Below are 15,050 nucleotides of genomic sequence, written 5' to 3' on the forward strand. Positions count from 1 at the left end.
CTCATCTGTTTGAGACTTGCATTCCTTTATAAGATGCATGCGGTGTCCACCCCGATGCATGATTTATAGAGCACTCAAAATGTTAAAGGAAAAAAAAATCCCTGTCAGCTCTGGGTTGCGGCAGTGATTTTTTAAGATGCTTTTAACATTTTACTTTTTGCTGCAACTTGGTGGTAGGTTCTAACCCGCCTGTGTTCTTTAAAGCCTGTGTTCTGTCTGCTTCACTGCATGGACTGTTTCAGCTTATTCCAGAGCCGTGCAGTCAGACTTCATCTCTCACTAACTGCCTCTCCTCCCCACTGCAGCCTTTCAATAAGGTGGCGGAGTCCGTACAGACCTAAGAGTTCTGCCTTATTAAAAGGGAGAGCAGCTGCAAGTTGCACTGTTCACTGCCTGTAATCCGTTTGTGTCTGACATATCACGCAAGACATTTGTAACAGTGTGAAATTAATGTGTGTTCTGTTCCTAACTTTGTGTTCCCCAAGCTTCCCTTAAAATGGAAAGGTGTCTGATGGATCCAAACCTGAAAAAGTTGTGTTCGGTGGCCAAATAGGGTCAACCAGCCCTGCAAATGTATAACAGAATGAGGAAATCCCCATGCTTTATTTTACTAACGTTAGTGACATTTCATCCCCATATCAATGGCAGAAATATTTCCCGGTATCATTAACACATTTTTTTTTGTGGGACATTTGCTGTTTTTTATAGCCATTACTGTAGTGTTTGCTCTCCATCAGACAGGCAGGTAGCTCAGTTGTGCAAACTTAGCAGAGTATTTCTTTAGCCTGCCTTAGGAACGCGTGCCAAGGCTGTGTGCATTTCAAAATTGTGAGTTCTGTAGTTGAAATCTTAAAAAAACCTTTGCTGCAGATCTGAAATCTGCTTAAAGTTGTTTTGTCCTTTCTAGGAGTATTTAGGAGCATATTCGTTCTCTGAGCTCTCTTTTCTCCCCTTCGCAGTGTTGTAACTGCAGATGACAGTATTATATCTGGTCTGAGAGGCTCCGGGGCTTTTGATTGATTTAGCCTTATTTTTTGATCAAATTCTGAATCCAGAATATGCTGCCTCATATAGTAATTTTACAAAGGTATTGATTTTCTGCATGAAATCTTTTTGCTATGTAACAAGAGCCAATTTGTATTAAGTTTGTGAATAAATAGCAAATAGATAAATTAGAAGTTATGAAATTGGATTGATTGCTTCTATTTAATAGATCCTGAAACTACTAAAAATGCATTAAATTGGATAGTTAATTAGTAAAGTTTACGCATTCCTTCATCCCCTCCTACAATGGCACTAGCTCAGATTCACTTAATTTTTTGGGATTTGTGGTTGCTTCCTCCCTTTCATAAAAGTCATTAAACCCGTAACGGAGGTGAGTTGCCTTTGCTGATTTCAGCTTTCTTTTGCCGTGTGCAGGTCCGTATGATTTTGGTGGTGTCCTGACAAACAGCAACCGGGACATTATAAATGGGGATGCTCTTCACAAGCGAAACCAGTCTTACAAGGAGATGCACTGGTGAGTCTCATGTGTGTGACAACTGCAAATTCAGAAGAATTTGCCTTTGATAGGAAAAAACCCAACGTATTGAAGCCTCTTGAATTCAGACTCTTCAGTGCAGGACACCATAATGCAGACTGGCTTGAAATTGAACATTAGAAATGAATATACGACTCTAAATGATGATGTAAACACTCAAAAAGTATTACTATGACAACGTCAATTCTTTATTACTGGAAAACTTCAAATTAATGGTGGATGAGTTCTCAAGAAGATAAACATCTCTGGGAAAGAGCTAATAAGAAGTCCCATAGCCCCGATTAAAGAGAATGCCAAGTTATTCTGGCAGCTATTCTCTGGGGATGAATCTGAGGACAGGGGCACGATGAACAGGCAGCCGTGTGTGTGGGGACATGTGTGCAGTGTCACAGCCCTGCGGCAGCACGAGCACTCCGTGAAGCCTCATCCCTTTTTCTCTTTTCAGTCTTCACCCCGGAGATCTCTACCCTTTCACCAGAAAGCCCCTGTTCATCATTGTGGACTCGTCAAACAGCGTCGCCTATAAGGTAAGGCTCCTGCAGGTGCTCCTGGTATGGTAGGACACAGTGTCAACCCCTAGTTAGCTTACACTTTTGACGGGCTATTTTTTTTAAACAGTTTGTATTCAGTCTTTCTTTTCTTTTGAGGTTGTGCATGCTAGTCAGGATCTGATCCTATGAATAGGAACGAGAAGGAGAAGCACATGAACAGCCGCTCATTGGGAAGTAATAAATCCTCCTGGAGGGAAAAAAGGTTCAAGATTTCCAAGGTCTCTGGTGGGAGGTTTATTTTTGTTATATACCAAAGACATGGTGTGTGTGCATGGGGGAGGGAGATAACTAATCTGCTTGGTTTTTTTCCAGTCATCCAACACTCAGTTGCTTTTAAGCAACAGAAAGGAGTCAAAGCATTGAGCCCGATCTTATAAAACATGGGGTGTCTGTGTCTGAGAACTATCCAAACCAAGGAAATATGGAGACACAAATTAGGCTGCAGTGTTACTGCAGAGTGGTGTCTGTGGGGCCAGAGAGCCCCCTCCCCAGGGGGTGTGCACTGAGGGTAGGATTGCTCCCTGCAAATCACCGGGGGGGGCTGCATTTGGGTAATACAGAAGCAGGCATTTCCAGTCTCAGTTGCCACTTGCATCTGGAGAGCATTCCGACAGTTATTTAGTTCATGAATGGAATATTAAGAATGGGCTGTATCTGGGGAAAGTGCCACTTCCTTCTGTCTTCCTTTTTATAGCTCCATTATGTGCAGTGAGAAAAATGAAGGTTGGCAGCTGCGTTTCCGAGGAGAACAGGGACGTCTAGTGGCCGGATGGACTGTTCCCTCCTCACTGCCCACAGGCTGGCGTGTGTCAGAAAGGCATTTGTTAGCCAGTGAGAGGTTCTAAACCAGAGATTGGTAGGACTGGAATAGTTGTGTATTGAGCCAGGGAACTTTATCTGACAGTCTCAGTAATGGTCTGGCCTCTCCTACAGGATTTTTGATTTGCTGTATTGTAATGCCTTTCAAAGGGCTCGTTAAATACTGCAGCCTTTAATGTCGCCACACTAGATTTCAGTGCAAATCTGTTTTTTATTAAATTCCCTTCCCCATTTAAAGGAAAGGAAATACAGTTAGAATGGCTTACTTGTCTTTCTGAGAAAATGAGGATTTGGTAGGGATTTATTTTCCTCTGCTCTTTCCTGACATTAATTGAAGTATAACAAACAGGGGAGTTGGTTTGGTTTCAGGGTAAAAAGTGTGGCTTGGGTTTTTGGTTTGTTTGGGGATTTTTTTTACTCCCTTCCTGAAAGATGTCAAGTGGGTCAGCTCTGTAAGAGAGAAGAAGGGGTTCCTGGTGATCCTTCATTCAGATACAGCTCTGCCCGTGGCAGAGTTCTGTGCACAGCTTTAGAGCATCTTTTGGAGGTGATGGATTCCCACATGAGAATCCCACATCTCACTTTCTCTTGTGAGAATAACTGTCAAGCCTTACTGTAGAATCTGTTTATTGTATTACATTTAAATTTTATCATTGAATATTCTTTGGCTTTTTTGGGCACACAGTAAGCAAAACCTGTAACCTCGGTCAGTTTCTTGCCCTGGTTCTGCAGGGAACTGACCATCAGTGGTGTAAAATCCTCCAATCTTGAGCACAGAGCAGCTGGTGTGAGACTGGCTCTGCTGGTACATAAGGACTATGGAAATGGGAGTCTTGGAAGTATTTCAGGACAGGGTTATGGAAGTGGTTGCCAGGAGCTCTGACCCAGGTCAGAAGTGTGCAGACACAATTGTGAGGAATCTCACAAGAGAATGATGGGGGGAGGGAGGGAAGACCCCTATTTTAAAAAAACATATTCAGCATTTGAGAACTTGCATTCAGCTTTGCAAACTGGTGCCATTGAACCTGGGCAGGGAGATGTGTGGGGAGGGCTTTGGGTGTTTTGGGTTGCTTTCAGCTCAAGGCAGATGGCAGAGCTCTCCATTCTCCATCTGGGTGTTTTCTGTAAGTTCCTGTCTGTCCCTCTGTGTGGCTGACGTGCTTGGTCCCTTGTCACCAGCATATCCTGAGAGCGCTGTCCTGTGCCTCTGTGCTGGGTGTTGGGAGGTGCTTTGTAGATTCAACACCAGCTCAGACAAAGATGTTCTGTGTGGTCGGGTGAGAAGTTGAAGTCAGGGTATGGACTTTTCTTCCACGTGGCTGCTCTCATCTTTCCTGATAGAGGAGTGGTCCTGACATTTAAATGTCACTGCTGGCAGTGCTGGCACTAACAGTGACCGCTCACACGTCTTCTGCACCCGTCTGCTCTCCCGCAGGCGTTCCCATCCCCTCCCTCTCTCTGAGGCTGCAGTGGGGATGGCTGAAAGTCCTGCCAGGATCTGACTTCCCAGTTTGTCAAATCAGCGGCACTTGAGCAGTTTCCTCCCCGGTATATTTAGCTGAGAGTGGAAGATAACTGCAAGTCGAGCATATCTACTTAAAACTATGAATTATTTTTTTAACACTTCCATTTAAATATAGGCAGCTGTGGTTTTGAAGGTACCACTGATGTAAATAAAATAATATTTTTAAATCCATACCTTTTTGTAGCTGTGGTTGTCTAAGCTTATGGTCAAATGCAAAGTCGTAAAAAACCCAAACCAAACCAAAAACTCTGGTCAGTAAGGATGCAAGGCCTTTGTCAGTGACATGGTATAAATGCTCAGCTCAGTAAAGCTTACACCTGAAATGACTTCCTTTGGAGATGATGGGTAGTTCTCTTTTGGAGGGAGTCGTATATGACACACGTTTTAAAAAGCAGCCATGCTTTTGTTGGAAAACTTGAATACTAAAGTGAAAAAACAGAATTGATTTTGAAACAAAAATGTATCTCACCCTTTTTGGAGTTGTCCATGCACTGAAAAGTAGGGCATTCCTTATCCAGAGCTGCCACCAACACCTAGAGTGCAGAGTGTTCTGCTGCACCCTGTGCTCCTCTGCGTGTGGGAAGTCTGCTTGGGTCTGTAGCTGGTGGTACAAGATGGAGCTCAGCCTGGGAATCTGCTTGTGAACACTAAACATAGATGTTACTGGAGAACATGTAACCTGCTGGTGTGTTTCCAGTTCAAACTGGCAGTGTCTGGGGTGACTTCTCCTGGAGTCTTAAATGTTGCTCTATAATCCAGTTTTACTGATTCCTGGGTTGGCCTGCAGTTACTGTCTTCGTGGCCATAGTCATCGTCTCTTCATTAGAGATGAAACCTTAGCATCTAGCATTGGAAATCTCCCTTGGGCTCCTAATGAAATAGAAGGGGTTAGGACTAGTCAGCACTCTGTCATATATGGGAAATGTTTTATTTTGATTAGACTAAATTACTGTCTGTAGTAGTTAGCAGACTTAGATTAAATTCATTCAGGGAAACTGATTTAATTGAAATATACTGCCCAGAAGGAAAAGTTCCATTTGAATTAAACCAGAACCCAGAAGGAATTAAAAAAAAAATGTGCTTTTTGATGATTCCACACAAGCCAATACTTCTGGTGATGTACACCTTACATTCACAACCTGCCAATTTTAAGACTCTAATCTGCAGCACTGTGTGTTGCGCTGAGGTGCTCTGGCTGTGTGGTTCCAGGCTGTGCTCTGGCAGGATGCAGACCTGAGCACTTAGATTTTCTAGGGCTTTGCAAGCCCTCAGTTTTCAGAAAGCTGTTTCAGGGAGACATATGACAGCTGATGAGGTGGTGTAAATGAAAACTTTTTTTCTTGGTGATAATCATTACGCATCAGCGTACCTACCAGACAGATACATAGTAGGAATATTACGCGGTAAATATTGGTGAAACTGGACAAAGGCATCACTTGAGGTTTCTGGAGCAATTCTGCTGCAACAGGACACTTGGGCGATACTTAAGGTGCTGGTAGAAGGTGCGTGAAATGGGTATTGTAAAATGAGGGTTCAGTATAGCGTGTGATAAGGTTATGATGTACTTACTTTAAAGGAAACTTAATTTAAAACTCTGCTCCACTGGGCTCTTCTGTTTCATCAGAAATAGTTCCTCCTGCTATAAAGAAAAGGGGAAATAAATCACTTTGGATAGTTCAGTTGGTATTGAGGAAAGATGCTAGATCTATTTTGACCTGAAAGCAAATGGCTTTCCTTTTTATTGCAGAATGTGATTATTTTTTTCAAGTAATGTATTACTATTGAAAGCCATATTTCCATGAAATTAGTGCCTGCTCTCAGTAGCAGTGAAATGAGAGAATTATAATTGCTTTAAAATGTAATGGTTATAGTCCTTGTGCGCTGTAAGCTCTGAGTAAGTTGTCATGTTTACTGCCAGGACTGAGCTGTGTGACGGGTGTTAGTGTGTTCTGTCGTTAATAGTCTTCGTACCCTTAACCTGCTGACTGTCCACAAGCAAGCAAAATGACCATCAATACTTCAAAATTCTTATCTGTTACAGAATTTCACAAACTTATTTGGACAACCATTGGTGTGCTTGCTGTCTCCAACAGCATACCCAAAAGCACTACAAGGTATGTGTGGTATCGCATTTCCTGACAAGTCGCAGTTGCATCATGTGTCTGTCCCAAACAAATAGGACTTAGATTGTTCAGGAACAGAGAGCTCTTCGTCACGATGTAATCCCTAAATCAGATTAACGTCCCCTGAAGTAGTAGGATAAAGTTTAGTTACTGTTTATGGCAAATCATTTATTCTAACAATGGTGGTATGTCTACAGATAGCTTCAGCAAGTGCCAGGAGGCAAAGTCTCTCCTACACAAAGACTCAGAAAATTGCCAGCCCAGTGCTGGGATAATGGTGATGATAATTAGCACTTTGGGCAGCTTTATTAGTCCCAGAAAGGGAGCAGAGTCAGTTACGAGGTCAGATTCAAGTGCCAGGTGTAGAGCAAAATCTTCACAGATCTTGTTCAGATTTCGGAGGGTTAAGGAACAGCCTTGGTTTTGTGTGCCCTGAGAAGGTGTGTTTGTCGAAGGAGCAGGCAATGACACTGTACATTCTTCAGTCCTTGTGACTACAATAAAATATCAATCAGTCCAGACCTTCTCACTGGGATTTGCTGTGTTAAGGTCATTATCTATCACAAAGACAAGTACAACGATCTGGCTTAAGCCCCAGAGAGTGATGTTAGGCAAGTTTCAGGAGAGAATGTGTGGGATGAGGAAGTGGCCTGACTGTCTGGGCACATGATCCTACGTGCGTTGCCTTCCTTTTGGACTTCCCTGTTGAGTGAGGTGACGCTGGGACTGCTGTGTGTCCTGTGGAACTGTGTGGAGTGAATGGGCTGTAGGATATTGTGGTGCCCAACAAAAGGGCAACTGTGTGGAGTTTGGGGAGGGTGTATGGCTTCGACAGCCTGGATTTTTTAATGGAATAAGAATGTCCATGTTTAGTGTTTCTCTTCAGGAGATACTGATTATAAATCCTAGTGGTTGTGTCAGTTGTGACTTTTGTGTTCAAGTTATGTGCTCAGAGTGAAGGTATAGGCCTCCCACAGTTCATGAGAAAAACCTCCTTTCTCTTGGTGCTAATGCCCATCCCCAGTAAGCCTTTTTTGCCAGTCATTGCCTCCAGAGGAGGGAAGATGGAACTATCACAGAGGAGTAGTTCCTCTGTTACAGAATTTAGTGGGTGAGCGGCTTCGTTCTGTGATAGGAAGAGCTTTTCTATTTCATGTGCTAAATGTATCTCTTTGTCTATTGATTGATTGATTTTATTTTTTTTTTTTTAGATCAGTCTCAGCGGGGTAGCCTCTTCACACTCTTTCTGAACAATCCTTTAATGGCATTCCTGTTTGTCTCTGGATTATCGAGCATGCGCAGAGGGCTGTGGGAGAAGTGCCAAGATTACCTTCGAAAAATCAACCGAGACATTGCCCAGCTGCTGACCCACTCCCGGTCCATCGGTACGTGCCTCGAGGTGCACAGCTGAACCCAGCAAGTTACTCAGCACACGCTGGCTTGTCTTGCTCAGCCTTCCAAGGATCACAACAATGAATAAGGGGAATGCACATGTATTCATAGTAGTTTCCCCCATTTTTTTCTTTTCTTCTTTTCCCTTTTTTTTTTTAATGCCTTCTTAACTGAGCTTTCTTTGCCTTCTTTACAGATCAGTCCTTTCTTCAATTTTTTGGGGATGAATTTCTTCGCTTGCTTCTAACAAGATTTATCTTCTGTTCGGCTACTATGAGGATGCACAAAATTTTCCGGGTATGCAGGGCTATCTGTCCCTTTGGGAGAATGACAGTCTGGTGCTTATAGAGCTGCTCTGCCTCAGGACAGAAGGGTCTTAGGGCTGAGCATATCCCTGGGAGTTCAGAAAGATAACTGATGCTCAGCTGCTAATGCCTCCAGCTGGTACAGAATCTGTGCCTTTGTGTCTCTCCAAAGGCACGAAGCCTTATTCCTCTGCATAAATAGCAGGCACGCTCTAACTCATTGATGTCACTCTGAACAGCCTGCTCTGCTAGAAAAATCCCTCTTAATAATTCAAGATTATTATTTCTACACAACTAAAAAGGTGTAGAACAAGAATATAAGAGGAAATGGGGAGGAGTGGAACGTTATTGCCGGAATGTGTTCTAGCATGAATGGATTTGGAAAGGTCTTTGAAGTGCAAATGAATAAGCTAAGCAGGAAGATGGTATTTTGCCTCCCTGTTGGTTAACACTGTGCCAACAGTGAAGTCTGCTTCTGAATCTACACCATTTTATATATGTGAGCGTTGGCTTATAAACTGCCTGCTCCATTTTAAATGTTACAGAGAAGTGTGGAAGTGAGAGCACAGAAAGGTGCAGTGTCCGTGTGGTCTGGCTGCAGCCAGAGGAGGTTTCCTGGCCTGAGCGAGCTGCCCGGGCTGCTGGGTACCCAGGGAGGGAAGCAGATCTTCTGCTAACGGGGAGGGATTTGCCCCAGTGTCTTAGATAATCGTTTTAGGATGAGATGAATCTCCCAGGGGAGATGGTTATATCTCTGTAATTTCAAGAAATGAACCCCAGCCTAATAGGTAAGTGTGTGTGAAGTCTTTTTGTCCTTTTTTTGGTTGGGTTTTTTTTTCTATTTTTTGCAAGGCTTCTGTGAACTTATTAATCGTCTGAGATGAATGGGTATTTCCATTGCCACTATGACTATCTCAGAGTCAATGGAAAGAGAAAACTGAAAATGTTAGAATGTTTTCTCTTTGTGGCATGTAAACAGATCAGGCTACCTCTCCAGTGAAATGGGCCTTTTGCCATCTTCTGCGTAAAGGGAGTACCAATAAATGAATGTCTGATTCTCTTTGTTTTACTGTTATCTAGCAGGAGACTCGAAATTATCCAGAATCTTATCCTCAGCTGCCAAGAGATGAAACGGTGGAGAACCCTCACCTCCAAAAGCACATTTTGGAGCTGGCTTCCATACTGGATGTTAGGAATGTTTTCCTGGAAAACACCCTCGATGACTATTAAAAGAAACTGTCTTATTGCAAAGGGGTTTCCCTGGCCACAGATTTTGAATGGTGCAGTTTTATAATGTGAAAATCATAAAAGAAAGTATTTGATTTTATTTTTAAATTTAGGACCATTATTTTAAGAAGTAATAATAAACAGCTGTTAGTTTAGCTGTTCCATTCTGTATGGGGTCAATTTTATAAGCAGAAGTTTTCATGTCTTTTAAATGTTAAACTAAAGAATCACTAGAGGTTTATTTCTGGTCTTGTGGCTACTGACCACATTTCCAACAGCTGATCCTAAGCATAAGAAGTATTATTCGTTACCTTTAGCCCACGTTTGTGGAAATCCTTTATTTTTATACAATTTTAAGAAATTGGAAAAAAAATCAATAGAAAAACAATATTTTATCCCCAAAGAGTCTGGATTTGAAATGGTAAAGATGGAACCACACAGTGCAAACCAACAATAGCAATAAAACAGAGTCCTTCATAACAAATATATTTTTTCAGTCTTAGGCAAGTGAGTAGACAAAACTGTGGACAATTAATTGCATTTGGAGCAGTGGGTTTGAAGTTGTAAAGATACTTAATGCTCCCTATCAATTTGACACAGCAATTTTGTATATGAACTTTGTACTGCTGGCCAAGGGCACAATCTCCACTCTGCCCGGTTGGGTAGATGGTTAAGCAGATTAACAAATTACAAAACTAAGCAAGCCAATCCCCCGCTCTCACTGTAATATGGGACATCTTGCCATTTGTATTGCTGCCACAATTTTCCAGGAGGAGAGGGCATTCTTAATTTTGAGGTACTAGACAGAAATTCTTACATTTCCAGCAGGAGTTATCCCTCCTTCCCACGTGGGGCTGGAATGTGTGGAGCTCTCAGTGTGACCAGTCCCTGATGGGAACTGGAAGAACATCCCCTACGGTGCTGAAAACAAGCCCTTCCTATCAGTCCTTTGTGTGCCCCATCTGTGCTGGATCCCCAGGAGAGGTGCTGGTGCTCCTCTTGCAGGTTAAACAAAGCAGGTGCTGCCCTAAAGCCCTGTTAACGCTTTGCATGCCCGTCACTGCACCTTAGTCCTAGCTTTGACCCACTAAAACTAAGGGGCTGCAATTTTGTTTGGCTTCCTCAGCCTGTGACACTCAGCCCGGGCACGTTAGGGAGCGCGGTGGCCTTTGTGAAGGCCCTTGCTGGGAAGGCTGTTCTGACAGGGGAAAAGTGCTTGTGGGGTCATTTGGATGGCACTGCCTTCCTCGCAGAGCTGGAGGACCTGCAACCCCTGAGGGTGAAGGTCTGAGCAAGGAGAAGGAACCAAAAATATTTTAGACTATTAAAGGAAAAAGACCATTTTGACCGTTCCATGGGCTGCTAGAAAAGGAGTGAAAGGACGGGTCTGATCAGTGCTCTTGTGGTGAACCCCAGCCATGTCTCTGTTTTTAGGTGAAAAAAAAATACAGAACATGATGACTACCATAGTATTATGGTATGTCTGTTTGCAATGCCATCGCACAGGGCAGGAGCCAGTCAGCTGGAGTAGCAGCAGAGCAGCACTGATGGACCCCGTCCAGCTGAGGAGGGCACAGCGAGAATTGCTGGAGTGTAGCTGGGAAGTTTGCATGAAGGTTCTTTGCAGCTGGGCTGAAGCTTAGGCCATCTATCCTTCAATTTCCCAAGTGTAAAAAATGTCATGATCACTAGTGTTTGTTCTGAGCAGTTTTGAAGCTGGTATATTGAGCCCCCACCACTTGGTGCTGCTCTTCTTTGGACTTTGTTACCTGGGATGTGGAGTTTATTTTAAAGAGTGTGTGTTTGTGTGTGTGCATGTGTATTCTAGGCGTTTGTGTGTATATGTACAATACGCATACATCTACTGGCTGGTGTAAATTGTAAATATGTATATATGTACAGGTACTTGTATATGTATTAAAAAGAATGAAACAGTACAATGTCTATATACAAAATTTATATATACACACATACGCCATGGTGGGTGCGTTCCACAAGGTGTTACAGAGCATTTGTGGTTGTAGTAAAGGTTATGGCTTTTCTGCCATTGTAATTTGTTGTTTCCAAGGTCTCCGGCCTGGACCCTGAAGTAATTAATAACCGATTTCGGGTACAGGAGGCCTTAGTCAGCCCCGGGAACGAATACTCCTGTGTGTGCTACAGTGATACTTCCTGTGTTCTCAACTGTGAAGCTGAGGATCTGCCTTTCTTTCTGGCAGGAGGTCCTCAGTTATTAAAACATAGAATCCTATGTAGAAGCTAAAGATACAGAAAGCCTTTAATGCAGCAGCAAGTGAGAGAGGGGTTACCTGTTACCCTGCCTGCTGTTCCAACCTGCATGGAAAAGGGGAATTCTGTTTTCCCCAGCTCACTGCCTTCCAACCAAATGCTTTTGTTTTGCTTAAGCTTTTGCTTTGATGAAGCTATTCTTATTTTGGTTCCGTGTATCTGGAAAAGAATATGCTGTTTCTAAGCATAGGAGTGATGATGATTCCATCGGCGTGGGCTGGTGAACCTGTGTGGGATGTTGCTCGTTAGCTGGGAAAGCCTCGGCAGACCCAGTCTTCACTTTAGCTGGGCTGAAGCAAGGAGTCCTTGCTTGTGATCTGAGAGGCTTCTAATCCACCTTGCAGCCCTCAGAAGAGGTTCTGTTTGCTTGTTCCCAAGGTGGGTCTAATCAGAGGAGAATGCGCTTTTTAGAAAACAAAAAACCTGAAGAAGGCAGAATGTAGGAGGAGAACGTAAGGCCTTGGAAATCATTCTTGAGGTCCCTCGTTCTCTTCTTGCCTGCTGATCTCGGGTTCAGAAGGTACACTGCTGGCCAGGATGGGCAAAGGTAAAGATTTCACTCCTGATGTGTGGGTAGGAGTACGGAATTGTACTTTGTAAGCGAGAGGCTGATACCCTCTGTCTGCTCTGGCTGCAGATAGGATGAGTATCTGGTCTTGGATTTTGAGCCAGCACCATCCCTTCCCATCCAAAGCAACTGCATTCAAGATGAAAATATTGATATTTTCCCCTCCAAGTAAAAGCTTGTCTTGTTTGAACTTACTAAGTCATTCTAAACTTGTGCTACTGTGTGCCGTGTGCTATGGTCGTAGGTACCTTCTCGATGTATGCTTGTATGTACTGAGAAACCTTTGGTTTATGTATCTAGCAGTCCTCACTGTGGAAGCGAAGCAAAGACTGAACCATTTTTATGTGAGAACAAACCCTTTTCTTCTCAGGCTTAATGCCTTCCCCCTTGTCTTGCTCTCCCTTTCTCCATATATCCTTGTTGCTTATTCTAGTGGTGAAGACTTGCCACCACCCAGCAATACCCAATAAAAGGGGTAAATTCTGTGTGTTATATATTGAGAGGAGAATGTGACCTGGACTGAATGTGTCCCTCCTGGACTACTTCTGCCCTGGCTCCCTGCCTACGCATGTGGTGTGTTCAAATGAGTCCTGCTCCCACGAGAGGCACCTCTGTTTGTGCTCCTCTTCAAACTGGCTGTGGAACATCTGGCCAGAGTTACTGCCGTGGCCTTTTGGTTTTGCCTCTTTGACTTCTCAAAGTAAGAGTGAGAGGGGAGAAAGGGTTATGAGTTTTTAACGCTCTGTTTTTTAACTACTCTTGGGATGTCACGTGTCATTTTGCTTCATGCACAAACTAAATGGAGCACTAACTTGTGTGAGCTGTGCAAACTGGACTTGCTCCCGGGAGGGCTTTTGTGAGAAGCCTCAGGATGGTTTGTTTGGGTAGTTCACCAAAACATCCATCCAGTTGTGACTTCCTCAGCCCCTTGAGACTATTCCCCAGGGCGATGTGCAAAGATGTCTTTTAATGATAGGAAATAGATGGAAGGGACAGGAAATTAGGCTGCAAATTAGGATCTTTGAAAGCTACAAGTTCAGTAGCTGTGGTCAGGCTTCTCCTCTAGGGACGGGATGAAAGTGCCACTCTGAGGTCCATCCCTGGCACGCTCTTGTGAAGCACCTCCCCTGCCCCGCGCCCTCCTTGTGCTGTAACTCCATCCGTGCTTACGTCTGCTTTTTCCCAAAACCTAAGAAGCTTGGAATCTGTCTGAACAACTTTTCTTTTGTCTTGAGGCTTCTTTTGTAAAAGCTTTATCTCTGTTAGATTCTTCAGTAGCTGTTCTGACTCCAGGTCACCAAAGGTAGCATGGGAGAGCCCTCCCTTAGTCCTGCCCGTTCCCTGCAAAGCGGCTGCTCGGTGTCGGCAGCGGATCCGCGGTGGCTGCTGCTCCCAGGACCGAGGGAGCTCCGCAGGCAGTAACAGCAAGAGAAATCTTACTAACGAGGGAGAAAACCCAATTCCTGGGGCTGAAAGCTGCTCTGTGCCACCGGGTGACATTGGACCAGCTTTGGTCGGCCCCTGCGTGAGGGACGCTGGCGCAGAGGACAGGGCACCAATCTCCACAGCAGAGAGACGATACATTCCAGAGGTGGCTCTCTTACGTTTTTAACATCTTTGACTTTGAGAGAAACACTGTTTCTGTGACCAAAGGTATTGCAAGTGCTTTGAAGATCTGAATATCCACAAGTAGAGCAGGGGAAGAGAACACCAGACACGTATCTGCTTTAAAAAAGTAAGCTATGCTTTTCTTTCTCCCTCCAAACTGTTAACTGCCGAGAGAGGAGATTGAGTTCTGACAGATCTTTTGGAGGATGAAGGGGTGTCTCTGCATTCCTGTTGACTTACTGAGGTGGCAGCGGCTCCTCCATCCCGAATAAACCCCCATGTGGGTATCTGCCCCCTTCCCTTTGCAGATTTCTTTCAGCACGTGTTTGTTCTCGCTTCTCAGTCCCGAGTGGGTTCTCCGGGGCAGGGGTTTGCCCCCCCTGCAGCCTGAAAAGCACAAATTGCTTCTACCCTGTCCAAGGCGCAGCGAGGAGGAGGAGGGAGAGGGGGGAGCGCGGCCCCCACAGCCCCTCTGCCCGGGGACACGCAGCCTCTCGCCTCTCTGAGGAGCAGAGTATTTATTACCAAAAGTAATTTTATAGTGAATTGGTTTAAAGTTATTTCACAGCCCTGTGCCTGTATATCGTATTTTGGTAAAAAGATATTTTACTTGAAATGATATAGAGATATATGAATAAACGTGGTTTTTTTCGGAGCACGGCCTTTCTCTGCAGGAGCTGCGGGGGGAGCGGGTGCGGGGGGGCCCGGGGGAAGCTCTGTGTCTGTAACCCCCGCGGGGGAGCGCCGGTACCGCTGTGACTGCCCCGCCGGAGCTCGGTCTGTATCGGTAATAAAGGGCCTGGCACGGCCTGCGCTCTGCTGCCGCCTCCGGAGCCTCTGTCAGTCCCTCGGGCACGCTGCCGTGCGCCGCGACACCCACACACACACCCGGGCGGGCCCTGCCCCGCGTTCCCCGGCGGGTGGGACAGCAGCCGGGCCCCGCCGGAGGAGCTCATCGTCAATGCCCGGTGCGGGGGCTGCGGGAGGGCGGAGAGGGGGGGCCGGGCCCGCCCCATGGCGCCTGCGCACCGCCTGCCGCCGCTTCCGGCCCGCGCGGCGCTTCCGGGTCAGCGGCGTCAGGGGAAGCGGCGGCCCCGGGGCCC

The 15,050-nt window shown here is 45.0% G+C and overlaps 1 protein-coding gene across 1 annotated transcript in view; it reads left to right on the plus strand.

Moving 5' to 3' along the window:
• The window catches only part of SCAI (suppressor of cancer cell invasion), a 32,409-nt gene extending 17,807 nt beyond the window's left edge, over positions 1-14,602 (plus strand). Inside the window, exons 12-17 of the mRNA XM_014942946.1 lie at positions 1,420-1,519; positions 1,986-2,067; positions 6,477-6,549; positions 7,770-7,943; positions 8,147-8,247; positions 9,336-14,602. Coding sequence (XP_014798432.1) covers positions 1,420-1,519; positions 1,986-2,067; positions 6,477-6,549; positions 7,770-7,943; positions 8,147-8,247; positions 9,336-9,485 — 680 coding nt within the window. The 3' untranslated portion in view covers positions 9,486-14,602. The remainder of the gene's footprint in view (positions 1-1,419; positions 1,520-1,985; positions 2,068-6,476; positions 6,550-7,769; positions 7,944-8,146; positions 8,248-9,335) is intronic.
• The last annotated feature ends 448 nt before the right edge of the window (positions 14,603-15,050 follow it).

This window comes from Calidris pugnax, unplaced genomic scaffold (assembly GCF_001431845.1).
Source record: "Calidris pugnax isolate Ruff unplaced genomic scaffold, ASM143184v1 scaffold102, whole genome shotgun sequence".
Taxonomy (NCBI): Eukaryota; Metazoa; Chordata; class Aves; order Charadriiformes; family Scolopacidae; genus Calidris; species Calidris pugnax.